Raw genomic sequence first — 17,569 nt, forward strand, 5'->3', positions numbered from 1 at the left:
TGTAAACCCGTCGCCGGTCTCGTCTCGGTTCAGCAAAGAACCAAGAAACCAGTACCAACGATTCTGATGTGAGGTCCCAGAGGTTAACAACCCCCAAAAAGTAGTAAGTGTCCAAAAAGGCTGACCTCCGCCGCTTCGCCCCCCAGCCTCAGGCTCTTGCTTATTGCCAGATCTGCACCGGGCACGAGAGCCGGAGGCGTGTCTGCCAAGAGGCACGCGATTCTCTTCTGGTCCAGCAAATATCCGATGTGGCGGACAGGATCCGAGTTTCAACTTTCAGGCCTTCCTTGTATCTTACGCCCAGGCGGTTGGGCAGCCCAAAGGGTTCGAATATTGCAATTTCGGGCGGTGGGAAAGGGGGCCGGTTGGTCAGGGTCACTCTGACAAGTTCAAGGGAAAATATGACACGAGGGACAAGTCACTTGGTAGGACGAGATACTACGAGTACCGAGTGATAGTAATGGGAAAGTTCGTTTAGCCACTTGACTGACACTGGCTGAGGTGGATACGAGAGCCCTGAAGGTGGCTCCCTTTGGCCTCCCGCCCCCGGCCAAAAGAATCGAACTATCACCTCCGCTACCATGCCTTGTTAGGTATCACGGAGGGGACGGGTATAAATACGAAATGGATGATTTTGAAATGACAGTTCCCACCATGCCGAGAACTACTAGTCAAGCCTCGGAATGAGGACAGGGTGAGGTAACGCGACTAGTCTGTTGGCCACAAGCGGATTGATTCCCCGCTATCTTTAATGTCACTGATAGGAAGGTCACTGTTGATCTTTGGGATTACGAGTATTGTCTAGCGCCCACGGTTACAATGGGATGCTGGAGGTCGAATCCCGGACTCATTCCCACCTTATCCAACATTATATCGTCATATCTACCGAGGACTCGTACAGCATCCTTTTTCCCTTCAGGTCAAGCTTATGGGAGGTAGGGAGCCATTTGTCAAAGTAGGGAGTGGTGGCTCTTTACACGGTAGTGTACGCAGGACAAGTAGAATGCAAGTGTTGTATTAGCTGTGTCCATACTTTCATGCAATCATCGGAGAACGGCCGATAGCCATGATTCGATCTTTGATACTGCTCAATCCGACTCGTCCCTGTTATCGGCAGCGGCCGACATCCTCTATCAGTGCATGCGGCCACCTCAAAATGTATCCAAGCTCGCCAACCACTTTTTTGGTCGCAACCCATGCCAATCCCATCATGTCTAGAAGTGAACAGTTGCGCGCGGCGCCAATCGCAAAGATCAGAACCAGAAATCGAACAAAAACACGCCAAACACCCAGGCTATGTACAGATCTGGTGCCGCGTTTGGGGTAAATATAGAATACTCGTCGTCGTGAGGGAATCAAGAGGCAGCCGTCCAAAGAGGTGTGTTCGCTGTAAACTTGGGTAGGTAGTGGGTGCAGGCAAAGGTCGCCGACAGAGCCGTGGCAACCACAGGCACTCCGACCACCAGAGCCCGGAAGATAACATTCATCATCTGCTTGCGGTTTTGTGTCCTGCATCGTTGCACAAAGTTCTCCGCGTCATTGGATCTTGGGAATGGCTTATCGGGGATGGGCTCGCCGAGATACTCGCACAAGGGTCGCCAGCCAGAACTGACACGGTACTCGAGCAATTTGCCCGGTGGTACCAGTTCTCGGATCTCCTTATAGTAGTCGTGGAACCTTTGCTTCCCCTGGTTTTCAAAGTCGTCGTAAAAGAAATACTTCCAGAATTTGCGTAGCATGGGGTGGTACAGCCCGGCGGCCCAGTCAAAGTTGGCCACAGCCTTGAGTTCAGGGTCGTTTGCGCGCCAATTGACCGTTTTCATGACCGAGTTATGCCACGAATCCACATCTCTCGTTGTAATGATGACTTTGGCGTCTGGGTACGCCTCGATCAACTCTTTGGCAAAGGCAACGGCAGGCCAGTCGCAGACTGCCTGACAGTGACCCAGGAGCGCATCCCACTCCTCACGGCCAAACTTTCCCTTGCCCTCATACTTTGCAGCAAAAGCGTCCATCCAGCACAGACAATCAGGTGGATTCTCAACACTGGCGGACATCATGTGGTAGGTGTCTGTGTAACCCAGCTCTTTCAGGGCTGCTCTTAACGAGGCTGTACCCGTCCTTCCCAGGCCGAGTGCCAGCACTCTCATCGGCACGATTCGTTTGCATTGTCGTCGGTCGATGTCGGTTTGATACGGGGTAAATATGTCGGTAGCAGGCTTGGGAGTATATGGGATTCCTGACGCCATTGTGGAAGTGGTTCAACGAGGGAAGAGGGTTGTTCCCAGAGGGTTATAAGAGTGGAGTCAATGCGCAGACGTCCTGGGTGGGCAAGCACGAACTTGCGCGGGGGAGCTCGTATTCAGCGGGCGCCAAGATATGATAAATAGCAGAAGAACCCAGGAGGATATATGCCGCGGTCTGACACAGTCGTTGCACTCTGAAAAGAAGTGGTAACAGTGGTGGGAAAAGAATGGAGGATTGAGAAAAGATATGATTGCTCTGGGGAAGCAAATCTTGGGAGGCTCTTGTTCAAGAGGGGCCAAAGTTCACAGCCCTGCTGAGTCTTGTCAGTACGAGTAAACTTCCCAGTGGAGATGCAGCACGAGTCTGGGATCTTAGCCTATTGGGGATGTGTCCGGGTAGAGACACGAAAGCGAAGGGCAGAAGAGCAATCCAAGAGGACTGCGACAATACCTCCTTTCCTCCCGTTGACAAGAGTAATTCAACCGGGGGGAGGAAGGGAGGCAATTTGCCTGCCGCTCATTTCACCCTTTGGCAAACGAAGTACTCGGTCTACTCGTCTCAATGGAATCTCTCAAATGAGATCAAGTATCCCAAGCAGCCCATTTTTTGGACAATCTTTTGCCTTCTGGGATTTTGGGGCGATCAGAGGTCGCCAGGTGCCAGGGTTGGACGCCGTGTAGTGGATCCACCAAAAAGCAGGTGGAGGACGTGTGGGCCATGAAACTAACAAAGCGTAGCCAACTGGAAATTATCTTTCAAAAGACCTGTGGGCTCTGCCAAGAACGCCACTTACGACGCCCCATCGCCAAAAAGATATTTGGGGCAAACAGAGTCCCGGTGGATGAGCCAGTCAGACAGCGACGTGGCCCAAAGGAGGTGGAGTTTCTCGTAAAGGCAGCCGAGTCAGACGGAAGTCGATTGCCAAGACCCGATGGACCCAGAAACGCGTACAAGCAGCAAGAAATAACGTGGGAAGGGGCAGGGGGGAAGGGGGATGTGGAGAGAAGTATTCGTCATGACGACGCTCAAGTCCCAGGTGCTTGTATTCAATATGGGTACAGTGACACAGAGCAAACAAGGGCTGCAGGGGGAAAGGTGTGTCGGGACCTGATGTTGTAGCATGTGCCCTGATTCCCGCGAGTACCTCCTTGTACAGGACAGGAACAGACCACACCGGGGGTCGAACGTGGTCGTGGTCGTGGCGTGGCTCTATTTTCCGCATGGCCAAGCAAATCCTGGCAAGTGCAACGATAGAGTTGGACATGGCAGCTCACTGCAGCTCTTCTTCAAAGTCTTGATACCGAATCCATGCATGCACTATGACGACTAGGAGGGTGACTTAGCGCCGGAATATGGGCCAAGGAAAGGCGAGAGTGACTTTGGACGCCGACAACGGCAGGTATCCGGATGCTTGAAAGATTGGTTGGTTTGAGTCGTGATTAATTGAGACTAATGGCAAATAGAGGTGTTATGACCATCGCCAAATGAGGCAATTTATTTAAGCTCGGTCCACCTTCTTGATGAGAAAGACTTGCCACGCTAGAGTTCTAACCTGACTTACCACGAGCAACAGGAGTGTTCTTCTCACATTAATCAACCGAGACGATGTTGAACAGTCAGACGATACTGGTCTGACACAGTCATGCATTAGACACGAACGCGAGTGAGCACAGTTCGATATATTCTGAAGTGGGGAGAATTCAACCTGGCAGATTTTACTCTTAATGCGTCAACCTGCTTCCCCTTGCGGTTCCCCTCGTCACCTTCTACGGCGCTTGCATCTCCGGTAAGCGCCACAGGTATCAGATCAGAACGCAGGGAGCCTCTCCCTGTCATCAACGTCACGACACTGTGCGGAACCCGAAGTACTCCTTGAAACAATCGTGAGAATGCCACTCCTCAACATCACCCTGGCTATCAAAGACTGCATCGGGTAGATTCGCATCTTGAACCCGGAGCCAGGAGCGTCCCCAATGTCTCAGATCAGCGACCGATTATCTGCACTTCTACAATGCCGGACATGCTGCGGGAGGCCATGCACATCAACCTCTTTTCATGTGAGTGTACTTACAATCTGCTACAGACAAGCCAATCCCCGTTGTTTATACAAGGGCAGACGCTACCTATCTCCTTGTACAAAGTGCACAGCGGGCTGGTCAACCGTGCTTGCCTATTCTTGCTCTTCGCACGATGCCAAAGTGCAAAGTGGCGGCAGGCGCTTCGTCGTTCTCGCGTAGCGGGCTATATCTGCTATGGGAGACCTTGGCCCTTGGCCAAACTTGCAGGGTCCGATGAACAAAGACATATCCACTCCGAAATGCTGGACACCCCGGTACGCAACTGTGTGTGGAGGAAGATAAGGTCTTGTTTCAGCAAACTCCCGACCAACAGAGGCCGGTTACCAGCAGGGCATCGCTGCGAGAGATCACCCTGCTCGATCACTGTGGCTGCATACTTGCGAATCTGGTGTATACCTACCAAAGAGTCATTGACGTTTCTTTTCATTTGAATCTCTCCTGAGCCACGTCCACGTCCTCAAAAAGCACAGCAGTCTCGGCCTGTGGCGGACATGCAGGCCTTTTCTGTATGGATATGGTGCATATGAGAATTAAATCCTAGCTTCCGTTGTGGACCGACAACCTACCACGGTATATACCTATGCTACATATATATGGAATCGCGAGACGAGGCTGCTGGATCACCACACCCCTTTGCCCCCCGGTCCCGTCTAATAGCTTTGTAGCCTTGCAGCCTTGCCTTCCCAGTAACTTCGTCTCTACCATTGAACCTCGATCTACCGAATACTCGTAGAGACTCGGCTAGCAGGGCATCCTACATATAGACTCACGACAGGGATCAGGTCGACCCTATTTAGCACTTACAGCTCTGTCCCCTGCGCGCACACCAAGGCTGAATGAGCCTGCCTCATTGGAAATACGAGGTAGGATGCAGAATATACCTGCATACTATGCCACGCATAATCACACAGACAAAACGTGAGAAACAAACAGTTAGGTCACTTCGAAATCAACTGCAGGGAGGTCTTCACCATCGTCTATCAGGTATTTGTATTCCGGTTTCACTGACTTTCATTTCGTTTCATGTTACGCTCAATTTTCCGTGCCTTTTGCCGCCTGGGCTTTTTACCGTCTGTCGCGCCCCAACGCCATGCTCGTTCAAGAACTTTTTGGGTGGTCTTGTCGATTGAACCCAGTGCTAATTTCAGCTCGCTCAATCACCCTAGAAAAACGCCGATGCTGTGGTTTCCATCCATGTACGTGTGCGTGTGAATGTGCATGTGCATGTGCATGTACAAGTCTTCAGAGCGCAGGATACTCAAACCCGCGCTGCACAAATTCTGTCTCTGGCTCAAACTGTCCAAAGAAGTGTAGGTCATTTTCGTCATAGGCTCCTTCCGCATTCACGCCCTCGTCATGAACAAAGTCGTTGAGCGGCCCATTGTCTTGCACACTTGCCCGTGCGAAATCTTCCGAAAGGGTCGGATACTCCCCGGATGGGTAGTGGTAGGGAGTGCCATTGTGCCAGATGTGGTCGTCACAGATGACCATAGAGCCGGAGAGAAGAGTGTTCTTGTTAGAGGTCTCTCCAACTTCGTCCATCGTCCTCTGATGATTATCCAGAAAGTCATGATGATCCTGCTCTGGCTGCGGCAGATCAGCGACACCAGTAAGGCCAACCATGGCAGACGTTCGCTTGACACCCTTGTCGGAGCGGGGTCTTCGCTGCTTCTTAAGCTGCACCCCTCCAGCACCGGTATCATCACCGTATTCGTCATCGCTGCGACGGTCGGCCTTACGCTTCTTCTCACGAAGCATTCGCTTTGATTCCAGGCCCAGATGCGCAGTACGAACGTGCTCTTCAAGGCTGGCTTTGCTGGTAAAGCTGCGATTGCAGCCATGGATGGCCACGTCGCCCTGATCTGCGACTTCTTCGGGGAGTGCAATTTCGGTCTTGCCGCACACAAAGTCACGCTTGTTCTCATGGACGGTTTTGATGTGGACGTTCAGATTCCCCTTTTTGGTGAACTTCTTGCCGCATCCTTGGACAGTGCACGTAAAGACGACCGAGTCTTCCGATTTCTTCTCTGGTAGAATTCCATGTTGGATTTCAAGATGCCGGGTCAATTCCTTGTTGGTGGTGAAAGAGGTCGGGCAATATTGACAAGTGGGAGGGTGGACAATGGTGAGGTGAGCCTGGAGTTCTCCATAGGTTGCAAAGGACGCCCGAATCACTTCCCTCTCATCATCGGGGTTAGCAAGAATGGCAGCATTTTGGGCCATACAGTCCGAGCAAGAAAAGCGCGAGGTATCATGCTTGGCTCGCATATGGCAGCGCAAGTTCTCCGCCGTATCGTAGGCCTTCTTGCACGGGGCACCAGTCACTGAATCCAACTCTTTGCAAGGAAATGGTTTGATGTTGTGATGAACAGACAGAATGTGCCGATCTAGTGTATCTTGTTTGCGGAAAGTCTGATCACATCCAGGATACCCGCGGCATCTGAACCGCTCTTTTGCTTCATGTGTCTCGAGATGGCGCCGGAGTCTTGTTCCTGTTGTGAAACTTGAGTCACATCCTTCCCAAGTGCACTTGTAATCCCTAATGTTGCTATGTTGACTTTTGACATGGTGTTTCAGGTGGCTGTCACGGAAGAAAGCTTTTGTGCAGGGAGGGTGCGGACATCGGAAGGGGCGCTCGTTTGTGTGGGATCGGATGTGCTCTTCGAGCCGCACTTTGCGATCGAAAGCTTTGTCGCAGTCGTCGTAAGGGCATTTTAGCGTTTTTTGGCGACAGCGAGGAAGCGTTCCTGAAGGAGGAGTTGAAGCTGGAGTGTCATCACCCTGCTCTTCAAAGTCGTCGTCACTGTCCGAGTCGAGCATATCATAGTCCTTGTCGAAATTATCGTCGTCGGACTCGACCCGCATCTTAGCGACGGCTCTGCGCGCCCGCGCCCTGGTTGCCTTTCGTCAAAATCTTGGAAAATACGTGGCTGCGACTGAAAATTACGAGGGGCTTGAGACAATGCCGGTAACGAATGGGAGAGTGTGGGGTCGCCAACCGCGGAAATCTTTGTCGGCGAGGCTGAAGTTATTGTGGGGCCGCCAAGGACTATCACGTGGGACCGCGACAAGACGAGGCTGCGACAACCAAAAACTTTTTGTTTCCTGCGGGCAGAGTGGAATGCAGAACAACAATCTTGCGCCATCCATATTTCTTCAAATTCGGTTATTGTTCAGCTGGTCTGTATTATTGTGTCTCTGCGCTGTGACTACTGAGGATGTCGGACTATGGTGATGAGGGCGGGTAGGTGACCTCTTCATGCGCAAGTTTCCTTTCATCGCCTCTAACGCATTTGTTCTCAATACAGCTACGGCCGAGACGAGCCTGACGATACCTTCTATGAACCTGAGGACAATGTCGACGACGAACTGCCGCCGGATGCCGAAGTCGATGAAGAAGCCATCGAGGCGCGGGCTAGAGAGGAAGAGGGCGACGAGAGGACTGTCGTGTCGGCCGATCCAAATCAGAATGTCCAAAAGCCTTCAAGCGATGCCGACAAGAAAATTCCTGACGACAAGAGAACTACTACGCCTTACATGACCAAATATGAGCGCGCAAGAGTGCTTGGTACTCGGGCGCTGCAAATCAGGTAAATGCTTTCAACATACGTTAGGCCTTGGAGACTGACTGCCAGATAGTATGAATGCGCCGGTTCTCGTTGACTTGGAAGGCGAGACGGATCCACTGCAAATTGCTATCAAGGAACTGAACCAGAAAAAGATTCCTCTGATTGTCCGCCGTTATTTACCTGATGGATGGTGAGTTTGTCAGAACAGCACCGTCAGGAAACACGATTCTGACTCTTTGACAGGTATGAGGATTGGACGTGCGAAGAACTGTTGTGAAGTCTCGGTCTTTGCTTCTGTCGACTGGCTCCAATATCAATGAAGGAATGCCGCCATTATTCAGCCATCGTCCATGAATGAACACATCATGCAACACGCAGATCTGACACGGCAGAATCTTGTCTTCAGCCACTCGTGGATTGTTCATGCATGGTATCTGCATCAAAAGGCTGGAACACCCTAGCCCGTTACTACACCGCAGTACTCCAGGCCCCCAAAGTCACCGAGCCACGGCAGATGCTCTAATGCTACAACGGCCTGGGTTATTGGTCGAGAAACAACATTTCGAATCCGTACTGTGTTTCGGTTTCACCCCATCGTCCCTGCATGCCTTGGTCTTGCAATCCTGCGCATCATAATTCGCTCAAGCTTTACCCAAACTCAACACTATAAAGCAAAATGCGAGGCTATCTCACGAGCGTGCTGACACTGTTGTGGGCCCGGGGGCGGCTGTGTACGAGTATGATCCATAATCCTCCTCCGTATTCTGATTGGCGGCATAGGGACACTCCAATGGCGAACGGCAATTTCTCGAGCACTCCACAAAAGATCATTGATCCCGCCCAGGCTGCTTATGCCTGACGGAAATGCTACCAAAGTCTTCTTGTATAACTACCTTCCAGCTCCTCTAGACCTCCTTGGTGCTCTGCTTGTATCGAACAGCTTCTGCAACCTCCGTTTCTCTCTGCGCTGCCCAAGTGTTAGCACTCCTACAATTTGTTGCCTCGTCACCAATCCACAAGGCTTTCGTCCAACAAAAACCATGTCGGCCTCGCCACTCACCCCAGGCAAGCATACTACAACACTCAATAACCTGACAATCCACTACCATGTCATCGCCGACTTGCCTGGCCTTCCCCCTCTGATCGTCTGTCCTGCTCCATGGGGAATCGGCGCAGATTTGTATATCAAGGCCTTCTCCCGTCTCTCCTCAAGATTCACACTAATTGTCCCGTCTCCACGTGGCAATGATGATTCGCAAAGTCCGGCCAACCCACAAGAGATGTCCACGCGCCACCACGTCGAAGACGTGGAGGCTCTGCGGACACACCTCGGTCTCGAGAAGATCAATGTCATGGGACATTCGGCCGGCGGCGCCGTCGCACTAGGCTACGCGATCGCGTATCCGCCACGGGTGGAAAAGCTCGTCCTCGTCAATTCCGACCTCTTGGGCTACGCCCGCCAGGACCGGTCCTTCTTCGAGGAAGTCTTCAAAGTTTTCTTCGAGAACATGCCCACGAACGACGCCGACTTCAGGCAGTTTCTCCTGAAAATCATTCCGCGGTACTTTGCCCACCCGGAGCTGGGAGGCCCAGCCGAGTTCGAGAAGCAATGGACCGGCGAACCCAGCCTGTGGGCCTACGGCTCGTATTACAGCGCCGATTCTGCCTCTGCGCCCGGCGAAGGCGCCCCGGCAGACGGCAACGCCAAATGGAACGAAGCCGCCGAGCTCCACAAAGTCACCGCCCCAACGCTGGTGCTCACGGGGAGGCAGGATCGCGTCGCTGCGCCAGAGGTCAGCACCGCCATCGCCGACGGTATCAAGGGCAGCAAATTGGCCATCTTGGAATCTTGCGGGCACATGTCGTGGGTCGAGCAGCCCGAACAGTTCTGGAGTGCGGTGGACGGCTTCCTAAGCAGTTAGAAGATGTGATCATCCAGACCCAGTGTGGCCAACTCAACGAGATGGAGCAAGATGGGGGCGCATAAGCAAGTGAGAACAAAATGATAAGACGGTGTGGTGTGGTGTGAAACTGAAACCCTCGGCGTGCCAACCTACACTGGTACTCTGGTGAAGAAAATGGTGGCGAGCGAGCAACTACAAGTACAAGTACATAGACAAAACAAAACGGGACAATGCAGGACGCAATCAAGACCTAAATTAGCTCTCTCTCTCCCATTCTCTTATTATCTCATTGCCTCTCTCTGCATATGTAAGAAATCCCAGATCCCAAAACTGAAAAGCTAAAAACCGGGTCAAGCCGAAGGAAACTTTCCCATACAGGGAAACCCACTGCGCCAATGCCAACCAACCAACCAAACTCCGCACAGAACCAGGACTTGAAGACGAACATGATTCTCCACCCCTGAACTCCGCGGTCGTACCGAGTATTGTGTGTATGAGTCAGGAGGGTAGTGACTTGTGCCTTTCCCATCCCACCTATGTAAGTATCGTATGTCCGGCAACCAGTGTCGGATGAATCGGTGTATCATGGTTGGAAGAAAAGGTTGGATAGCTAGCTCGTTTCCTCTCTCCTCTCCACCCTTTACCCTGTACTGTCGTTTCGTCTTGACGGTTCCATAAACCTCGCACAGGGTCTCTTGCATCACTGTTGCCATCTCACCCATCCTCGCGTACGTGGACTGGACATCCCTCCGTATCCATACAGAGCAGGATCACCGGGAGACGTGTCCTTGGTCTGGGTCTGGGTCTGAACAGGTGGTCGGTTCGCATGATACTATCCACAGGATGATAGTGTAGGATGTTGAGGTCTGTCCGGAAAGGCAGGTGAGGGTTGGGGATGGGAATCAGTCGAGGACTTGCATGCATGCGGTTCAATTCCAAACGTCCAAAATGGCGGTCAATCGATCCATCGGTTCGCTGGCAGTCTTAGCAGAATCGCACTTTCGGCGAGCGTCGCACAACCCAGGCGTTCATGTCCTCATCCCACACGGCGTTCTCGGGTTCGGGAATGTGGTAGGGCCGAGGTTCCCGAGCGTGTAGGTCGCTCATGGGGTCAAAGAAGACTTCGTCTTCGTAACAGTCGTCGACGACTTGGGGCGGTGGTGGTCGAGGGGGAGAACAGTGGAGAGGGTCTTCTGGCGCTCTCGCATGCCTGACGCGACGAAGACGGGCTCGCTCAACGGGGATCTTTTGGACGAGGCGAAACGGGAACGACTCCCTGCGGTGGTGAGGCGTTTCTTCAAACACAGGAGAACACGGTGGTGTGGCGTTGAGAGGTCGTCGGACCTCAATCCTCGGCGGTCGTGGTCGAGGAGACGGATCACCTGGCTCGCTTCTTTCTTGACATACCTCCACAAAGAGTCTGTCTCCGTGGGGATGGACCCGATGATGGCGACCGATGACGTCCATGTCCTCCTCACGCACGATGATCACCTCTCTCTCAGGGTCTCTATCCCTATCTCTCGGCGGCGCTGCTCTCTTCTTCGACGGCCGATGGAGACGGAACACGTCCTTCCTGTCCCTCACCAGGCAGAGCTGCCCGTTCCTGCGCTCGATGTAACTCCATCCTCTCTCGTACGGCGGAGCGACAACATGCTTCTCAAAGCGGATGGGGAAGGGATTCACAGTCTGGGCCATCTTGTGCGCGAGCCGGATGGGGGCTTCAAAGACTTTGATGAAAGGGAAAACGTCCCTGGAGGAGAATTCGAGGACTTTGACTGTTTGCTCCTCTGAACAAGACTGTGCCTGCTCTCTGTCGGTGCGTTTGCTGGGGTCGGTGGAACAACGATGGCAATGACGATCATGGTGGGAGGTCATGTCGTTTGACAACGCGCATTCGCTCTCAAATAGGCTGGAGATTCTGACTGGAGAGAGGCCAAGCACAAACACCTACAGTTTGCAAGATCTGGACCCGTCGAGCAGAGGGGGAAAAGAAAGTTTTGAGACACGGCAAACGGCCAGCGCTCCCAGGACCGCTACATTTACCTTGTCCACTTACCTGGTGGGAAGGGTCATCCTGCACTAAATGTATGGGTATTCTGGATGGGCATTGTGATGTACTCACGACATCCGACATGTTCTTTGTCAAGGTCTCAGGACATTATGGCTGTGTGCTTAAAAGTCTCACCGGACCGGCGATGGAGTCAGGTGGCCGGTGTAACAAGCAAGCCAGGCAAGGCTGGCTGGGTGTGTCGCGGGGCTTTTCTTAGGCCTTTCTTTGAGATGTGCATATCTGCAATGCAGTGTCCCGAAACTGAAAGCCAGCAGACAAAGACATAGCGGAAAAATACCAGACAGTCCCCGGTAAGAAAGACATGGACAATGAGGGTTTGTTTGGATACATGCAGATGGAATGATTGAGAAGCTGGAATCTTACAGAAGACAACAAAGTTGATACCAAACGACGCTAGTGCAAATATGGAAAGACGTAATGATTATGTAATACCCGTGTCGTCATGCCCACCCAATGCCCGGTCAATGCTGCAAATCATGCGCCCATTGGTTCCATGTGGCCATGTCAGCTGCAGGAACGAGCCTTGTGAGTTTTACAAGGCAGCAGGGCGGGATTGAGGGTTCCAGGAACAGTCATTCAGATCCTGTGTCGTCTCCTCGATATCTTCTTGGTGTGCGGCCTCTATCATAACTTGGCCTTCTGTGATCTATAAGTCACCGTCTGCCTTGGGATCGGACGGTGAGTGACCAACCTGAGCGACATCTGCCTGCTTCTCAACATGTGCCAGGATCCATTCTCCCACATCTTTTGCAAACTGTTCGCCTACTCCGTCGGGCTCAGCATGGAGCTTGTGATAGGCATCGGGATACGATTTGAATGTTTTGTCTTTGTTGGGCGCTTCCAAGACGTTGAATAGTTGCTGCGCGGCGAGGTACGACAAGATCCGGTCTCCGGTACCAAAGGAGAACCACATGGGACACGGGGCTTTTGTTGTATAGCCAGGTATGGTGCGGCCATGCGAGAGGTGCGAAAGTTCTGCCTCCCTTTGCAAGAGTCCTTTGAGTCCTTCTAACGTGCCAGTATCGTGGCACAGCGGATCGTCGATCCAGTCTTGGCAGACCTTCTGCGAACGGGACATGTACGTTGCACTCAGCTTTTGTTTAAGCTGTGTACGGGGCAGAAGCACGGCGGCCAACTTGCCCGCCTGAACTTTCAAGTAGGATGGCTGATTGGACGCATGTATCTCCACATAAGGCGCTTCGAGGAGCAGGCCCGAGATCGCTGGTCGATTGGAATACTCTGTAGATGTGGAGAGCATGTAGCACAGAGCCTCGCCTCCACCCATACTGTGGCCCATCAAGAACAGTGGCTTGCCCTGAGTCTCGGGCAACGATGCCACATGGAGAACAAAATCATGAAGGTCGGATAGGACCAGTGTCGTGGGGCCGGTATTGCCATTGTCGGCTGGCTTGCGGCATGATCGGCCCCAACCTCTTTGATCGAATCCGTAGACGGCAATATTGAACGGGGACGAGCTCAGAGTGGGGAAGAGATCGTAGTAGGCTAGAAGATGTAAGTCTCTCAGTAAGCTGCATGCACTTGCCGGGGGTCAATATACCATTAATGTGGTCGGAGAACCCATGGAGGAAGATCAAGACGGCCTGGACTGCATCGCTTCGGGGCTAAATTTGGGAGAAGACAAATCGTCAGAGAGATAGAGACTGCGAAGAGATTCATCAACAACGCATCGCGATGTGCTGGTTGGCCTGCGGTAGCGAGAGACGCTTCCGGCCGGGTCCGTACCTTCCATGTTTTGGTATATAGCTTTGTGCCATCCTTGGTGGTGAATTCGCCCTCGACAGTGTCCATTATCGGGTTGCTAAGGGGATTTCAGGAAAGGAGGTGCAAAAACCCACGATGCAACGCTCAGGCACTTGCGGGCAATAGAAAAGAAATGAAGAATGGTGGTCTACACCCACTGAGCGTTGGGTCGATGACCATGCCATGCGCCTGGACCGCGTCTCGCCCCCTTTGCAAATGGCCGAGGATGTCGGAGAAAATTGGATCCGGTTTCAAATGACAGGTAATGACACAAATGACACACATGTGAGCCAGATCGGAAGGTCAGATTCCGACAACGACGCGCGTCAAGACATAAAAGGCCATGTGAAATCTTTCACAAGGTACAAGAGCCTCGTACAAGGGGGATACTATTATCGAGGTTGCGCGATAAGGATGAGATATGGCCTGAAGCCACGGCTACAAGGCTGTCTACCATGTATCAAAATCCTTTCTTCAAATGATCGATGGGGTTTACCCTAGCGCCGCCGTCTCACCTGTGTCTCGCTCTCGGTCAGAAACGCCCATCTCTCCCGCGTGAACCCGCCAGAAAAGCACCTTCTTATCAAATCCACCACTGACAAGAATCTCCTTTCTCTCCTTTCCATGCCCGTGATTGCCAGACTCAGCGGTTTCCCAGCCAGCCCACAATGTCCGCACTTTACTTCCGACCTCATGTCCCTTGAGGGTGGCTACGACCTTGCCACTATGCGTGTCCAGACCACGAATTACCCCGTCATCTGCATTCACAAACACCCCCTTCCCACCTGGTCGCCAAACGACCTGCGGCGTGGAGTAAGGAGTTTGAGGAGCCATGGTCGTCACGTGCAGTTTTATGGCGGCATCTTCGCGGTCTTGCAGCGCTAGGGCCGCGCGGGCTTGCGAGACTTGGGTTTGCGGTTCTGACCCGTTATCTAGGGCGATGGAGTTGGTCGAGTTGTAGGTCGCCGTGGGGAAGAGGAGTCGGACGATAAGGAGCTTCATGTGTGGAAGATGAGACGTTGCAACAGCCAAAAGGGAAGGGTCCGTCGGACACACAGCAAGCCAGGAAGGGGTAAATGCGACCCAAGCATTGGAGTGAGGTGCGAGATTCTGCCGTCCCGTCTCTTGAACCGAGTATGTAACTTCGCTGCTTCGAGATGAAGACGACTCGTCGGAGGTGGGTGTAATGCAGTAGTAGTAAAGGAAGGTAGAGTCGCGTCGGGACAGGACAAGGTAGAGATCATGAGTATCTGGGTTTTGGACGAGAACCATGGACTCTGGGTTCGTGGGCAGTGTAATGGTGTGGATCGGGTCGCGAAGTAGACCCTGAATGAAGGGCTCGTCGCCAGCTATCTCCGACTCCGTGCTGGGCTGAAAGTTCCCTGCGAGTTCATGCTCAGGAGCGTAGATATGGACTTTCTGATCCCACCCGGCCGTCGCCACGATCCATCGTCCCTGACGAGTATATCCGGAGACCACCTGCACGGCGTATTTGAGATGATCGCGTACTTTATCAATCAGTCGACCCCGCGAGTCATGCAGCATCAGCTGTCCCGACATGGATGTCGAGAAGACATAGCCTCCGTCCAGAGAGCTGAGGGATAGAACCGGACTTCCGTGAGCATTTTCGATCGAGCCTGTCAGAGTGAATGGCGGTGTAGCCGAGACATTACACCATGAGCGGTCGGCGGCCGTGACGAAGATCACCGCGTCGTTGTTCTCTTTGCTGCTCAATCCGCTGACGCAGAGGACATTTGACGTCGTAAGGACACCCTCAGGCTCAACCGCTTTCGAGGGAGCGGGCGTTATCCACCCGACATCAGCATCGCCGCCGACCTTTTCGAAGGCGAGACTGGCATCGAACTGTTTCTTCTCCTCGATGATCTTTTCAATCGTCCAGTCGCCAGGATTAGTGATCGCTACGTCCTCGGAGAGTCCTGCTTCGATGAGGAATGCTTCGAGAGTCTACACTCATCAGTTCAGGGCGCCACGTTCGGACTCAAAGCAGCCCGTGGACATGACCAACCTTGTTGTAATGGTTTGCTTTCAGAAAGCGGGCTACAATGACTGCGGGCGAGTCCGTGGCGGGCATTTCTGGTACAAGTCTTGGTAACAGAAGGAAACAAAGATTGAGGTTCATCAGGTCAAGCCCGAGATTCAACCACATACGATCACGTGATCCGTTTCGGGCTTCCAGTAAACGTGGATATGAGCGGAGCAGAGCAAAGCAAAGGCCAGGTTGAATGCCATCAATTGTTTCTGAACCATTGGGATGCGCATCCAGCTCCCACAATGCCTCACCCGAAAGCTGATACGGGTGTTTGCCCTCACATCATTGCTTCGTTCCATCCTGGGGACTTCCAACCCCATGTCGGGTCTTGTACTCTCGCGGACTCTCATAGTCTTTCCTGTTTGCCGCCCACATGCCCTTTCTCCTGGTCTTCGCCCACCATTCCGCGCGTCTGTACCTCTCCTCTTTGGCCCTACCAAACTCAACACCCGACTTCGCTTCGTAGATCGTAGCAAGCCCTGCCCGAAGCATTTGAAGGCTGACGTCGCGACGCACGAGGCCCTTCCAGACGTAGACGGTGCCCACCACTCTGCTGTACTGGTCTGCTTTGTAGACATAGGTTCGAACACGCCTACCCATGATGTAGGCAGTGAGCCAGTCAAGCGCTTCTTGCGCGTAAGGTTGTGCAGGCCGTCCAAAATGAGCAAGTTCGGGGGCGTCGATCCCTGCGAGGCGGACATGTATCTACTCGCCGCGTCAGTTCCCGTAGCCTTGAGCTTGTGACCTACACCAATGTACCGTCTGGTCCTTCAGATCCTTTTTGTTCACTGGCACTCTTCGTCCCGGGAACCAACCCCAGCCAGCCAATCTGCCCCCCGGCGTATGATACATGCGGAAGTTGTCTCCATCTCCCACGCTCGTAACTTGACCTACGATGCTTCTCCGCCGAAAGAACCCCGGATTGATGTTAATCGCCTGTGGGATCCTGCGCAGATAGGACTTGTAGAGTTTGTACGTGCCGACAGAAACTGTCGTCAGTATAGCCGCGGCCAGGATAGTTTCGGGTTGAGTGAAGGCTCTCAATTGTGGAGGGACGGATGTAGCAGGTTGTTGCTGATCGTGCACAGCAGGTTTCGAATCCCACGAATCTGTGGCCTTCTCAGCGAGAGGCTTCTGGGGTCCGGATTCATCCTTTGTCGAAGAAGACCACAGCTTGGGCCATGGCATGGCTAGCTTGGTTGACTCTGTGCATAAACAAAAGCGAAGCGCATGAGATCAGTTGAGCGATTGCGCAGCGCATGTGCAGGATGTTGACCGCGGTCAGTATATGCTCCTCCGTAGTGAAGATGTATGTGGATATACGGTGGAGTGTACGGTGTTAATCTTGGTGTCCTCCTGCCTCCACCAACAACACGTCCCTCCTGCCGATGGCTTGATATACGACGGAGTGAATATCCTTTTCATACATCTCCACGCTTGTGACGCAAAGATCTCATTCTATTTGCGCATCCCATGTCTCCCGCCCTAGGTGCCACTGCCACGTCCACGTCCAATGAAAATGAAAGCCTTGTCGTACAGGGGCAAATGGCAGCAAGGCTGAGCAGCATGTCCTTTGACACGGGCAAAGTGTTTTGAGGTCAGTGAATATTGGTATTGACTTCGGTGACATCTATTCTTGCTCCTTCCCAATGTCGGGGTTCTAGTGAATGCTTCGAGAATGGAACGTTGGGTGCGGCACAGCGCTCATATTTTTCGATCCTCTCCTATTCATTCATTTCCTATTGTCGACAGTACTCGGCTCGACGAAGTCCATGTCACATTGCTCCTATTGAGATCATTGTGTCTCGGCCTACCCCAATCAGTTCAACTCATCACTCACATTGAATGCATGTTATTGTGTCCGAACAAGTACAATATAAATGGCCTCT

At 52.7% G+C, this 17,569-nt stretch overlaps 8 protein-coding genes across 8 annotated transcripts; 2 read left to right on the forward strand and 6 right to left on the reverse strand.

The window, feature by feature from the left end:
• Positions 1–1,355: 1,355 nt before the first annotated feature.
• AYO20_09713 (hypothetical protein) lies at positions 1,356–2,249 on the reverse strand (the record flags this gene model as incomplete). Its single annotated transcript, XM_022647982.1, has 1 exon — positions 1,356–2,249. The coding sequence occupies one exon, from the start codon at positions 2,247–2,249 to the stop codon at positions 1,356–1,358; it is 894 nt and encodes a 297-aa protein (XP_022496030.1).
• A 3,318-nt stretch (positions 2,250–5,567) lies between these two features.
• On the reverse strand, positions 5,568–7,190 carry AYO20_09714 (hypothetical protein; the record flags this gene model as incomplete). Its single annotated transcript, XM_022647983.1, has 1 exon — positions 5,568–7,190. One exon carries the CDS (start codon positions 7,188–7,190, stop codon positions 5,568–5,570), a length of 1,623 nt encoding a protein of 540 aa, XP_022496031.1.
• A 353-nt stretch (positions 7,191–7,543) lies between these two features.
• On the forward strand, positions 7,544–8,171 carry AYO20_09715 (hypothetical protein; the record flags this gene model as incomplete). Its single annotated transcript, XM_022647984.1, has 4 exons — positions 7,544–7,569; positions 7,634–7,915; positions 7,965–8,084; positions 8,138–8,171. 4 exons carry the CDS (start codon positions 7,544–7,546, stop codon positions 8,169–8,171), a joined length of 462 nt encoding a protein of 153 aa, XP_022496032.1.
• A 763-nt stretch (positions 8,172–8,934) lies between these two features.
• On the forward strand, positions 8,935–9,816 carry AYO20_09716 (hypothetical protein; the record flags this gene model as incomplete). Its single annotated transcript, XM_022647985.1, has 1 exon — positions 8,935–9,816. The coding sequence occupies one exon, from the start codon at positions 8,935–8,937 to the stop codon at positions 9,814–9,816; it is 882 nt and encodes a 293-aa protein (XP_022496033.1).
• Positions 9,817–10,782: 966 nt separating this feature from the next.
• On the reverse strand, positions 10,783–11,493 carry AYO20_09717 (hypothetical protein; the record flags this gene model as incomplete). Its single annotated transcript, XM_022647986.1, has 1 exon — positions 10,783–11,493. One exon carries the CDS (start codon positions 11,491–11,493, stop codon positions 10,783–10,785), a length of 711 nt encoding a protein of 236 aa, XP_022496034.1.
• Positions 11,494–12,515: 1,022 nt separating this feature from the next.
• Positions 12,516–13,678, reverse strand: AYO20_09718 (hypothetical protein; the record flags this gene model as incomplete). Its single annotated transcript, XM_022647987.1, has 3 exons — positions 12,516–13,372; positions 13,428–13,491; positions 13,613–13,678. 3 exons carry the CDS (start codon positions 13,676–13,678, stop codon positions 12,516–12,518), a joined length of 987 nt encoding a protein of 328 aa, XP_022496035.1.
• A 444-nt stretch (positions 13,679–14,122) lies between these two features.
• AYO20_09719 (hypothetical protein) lies at positions 14,123–15,722 on the reverse strand (the record flags this gene model as incomplete). Its single annotated transcript, XM_022647988.1, has 2 exons — positions 14,123–15,595; positions 15,657–15,722. 2 exons carry the CDS (start codon positions 15,720–15,722, stop codon positions 14,123–14,125), a joined length of 1,539 nt encoding a protein of 512 aa, XP_022496036.1.
• A 240-nt stretch (positions 15,723–15,962) lies between these two features.
• On the reverse strand, positions 15,963–16,868 carry AYO20_09720 (hypothetical protein; the record flags this gene model as incomplete). Its single annotated transcript, XM_022647989.1, has 2 exons — positions 15,963–16,366; positions 16,430–16,868. The coding sequence occupies 2 exons, from the start codon at positions 16,866–16,868 to the stop codon at positions 15,963–15,965; spliced, it is 843 nt and encodes a 280-aa protein (XP_022496037.1).
• Between the last annotated feature and the right edge of the window lie 701 nt (positions 16,869–17,569).

Source organism: Fonsecaea nubica (assembly GCF_001646965.1).
Source record: "Fonsecaea nubica strain CBS 269.64 chromosome Unknown Scaff93, whole genome shotgun sequence".
NCBI classification, from domain to species: domain Eukaryota; kingdom Fungi; phylum Ascomycota; class Eurotiomycetes; order Chaetothyriales; family Herpotrichiellaceae; genus Fonsecaea; species Fonsecaea nubica.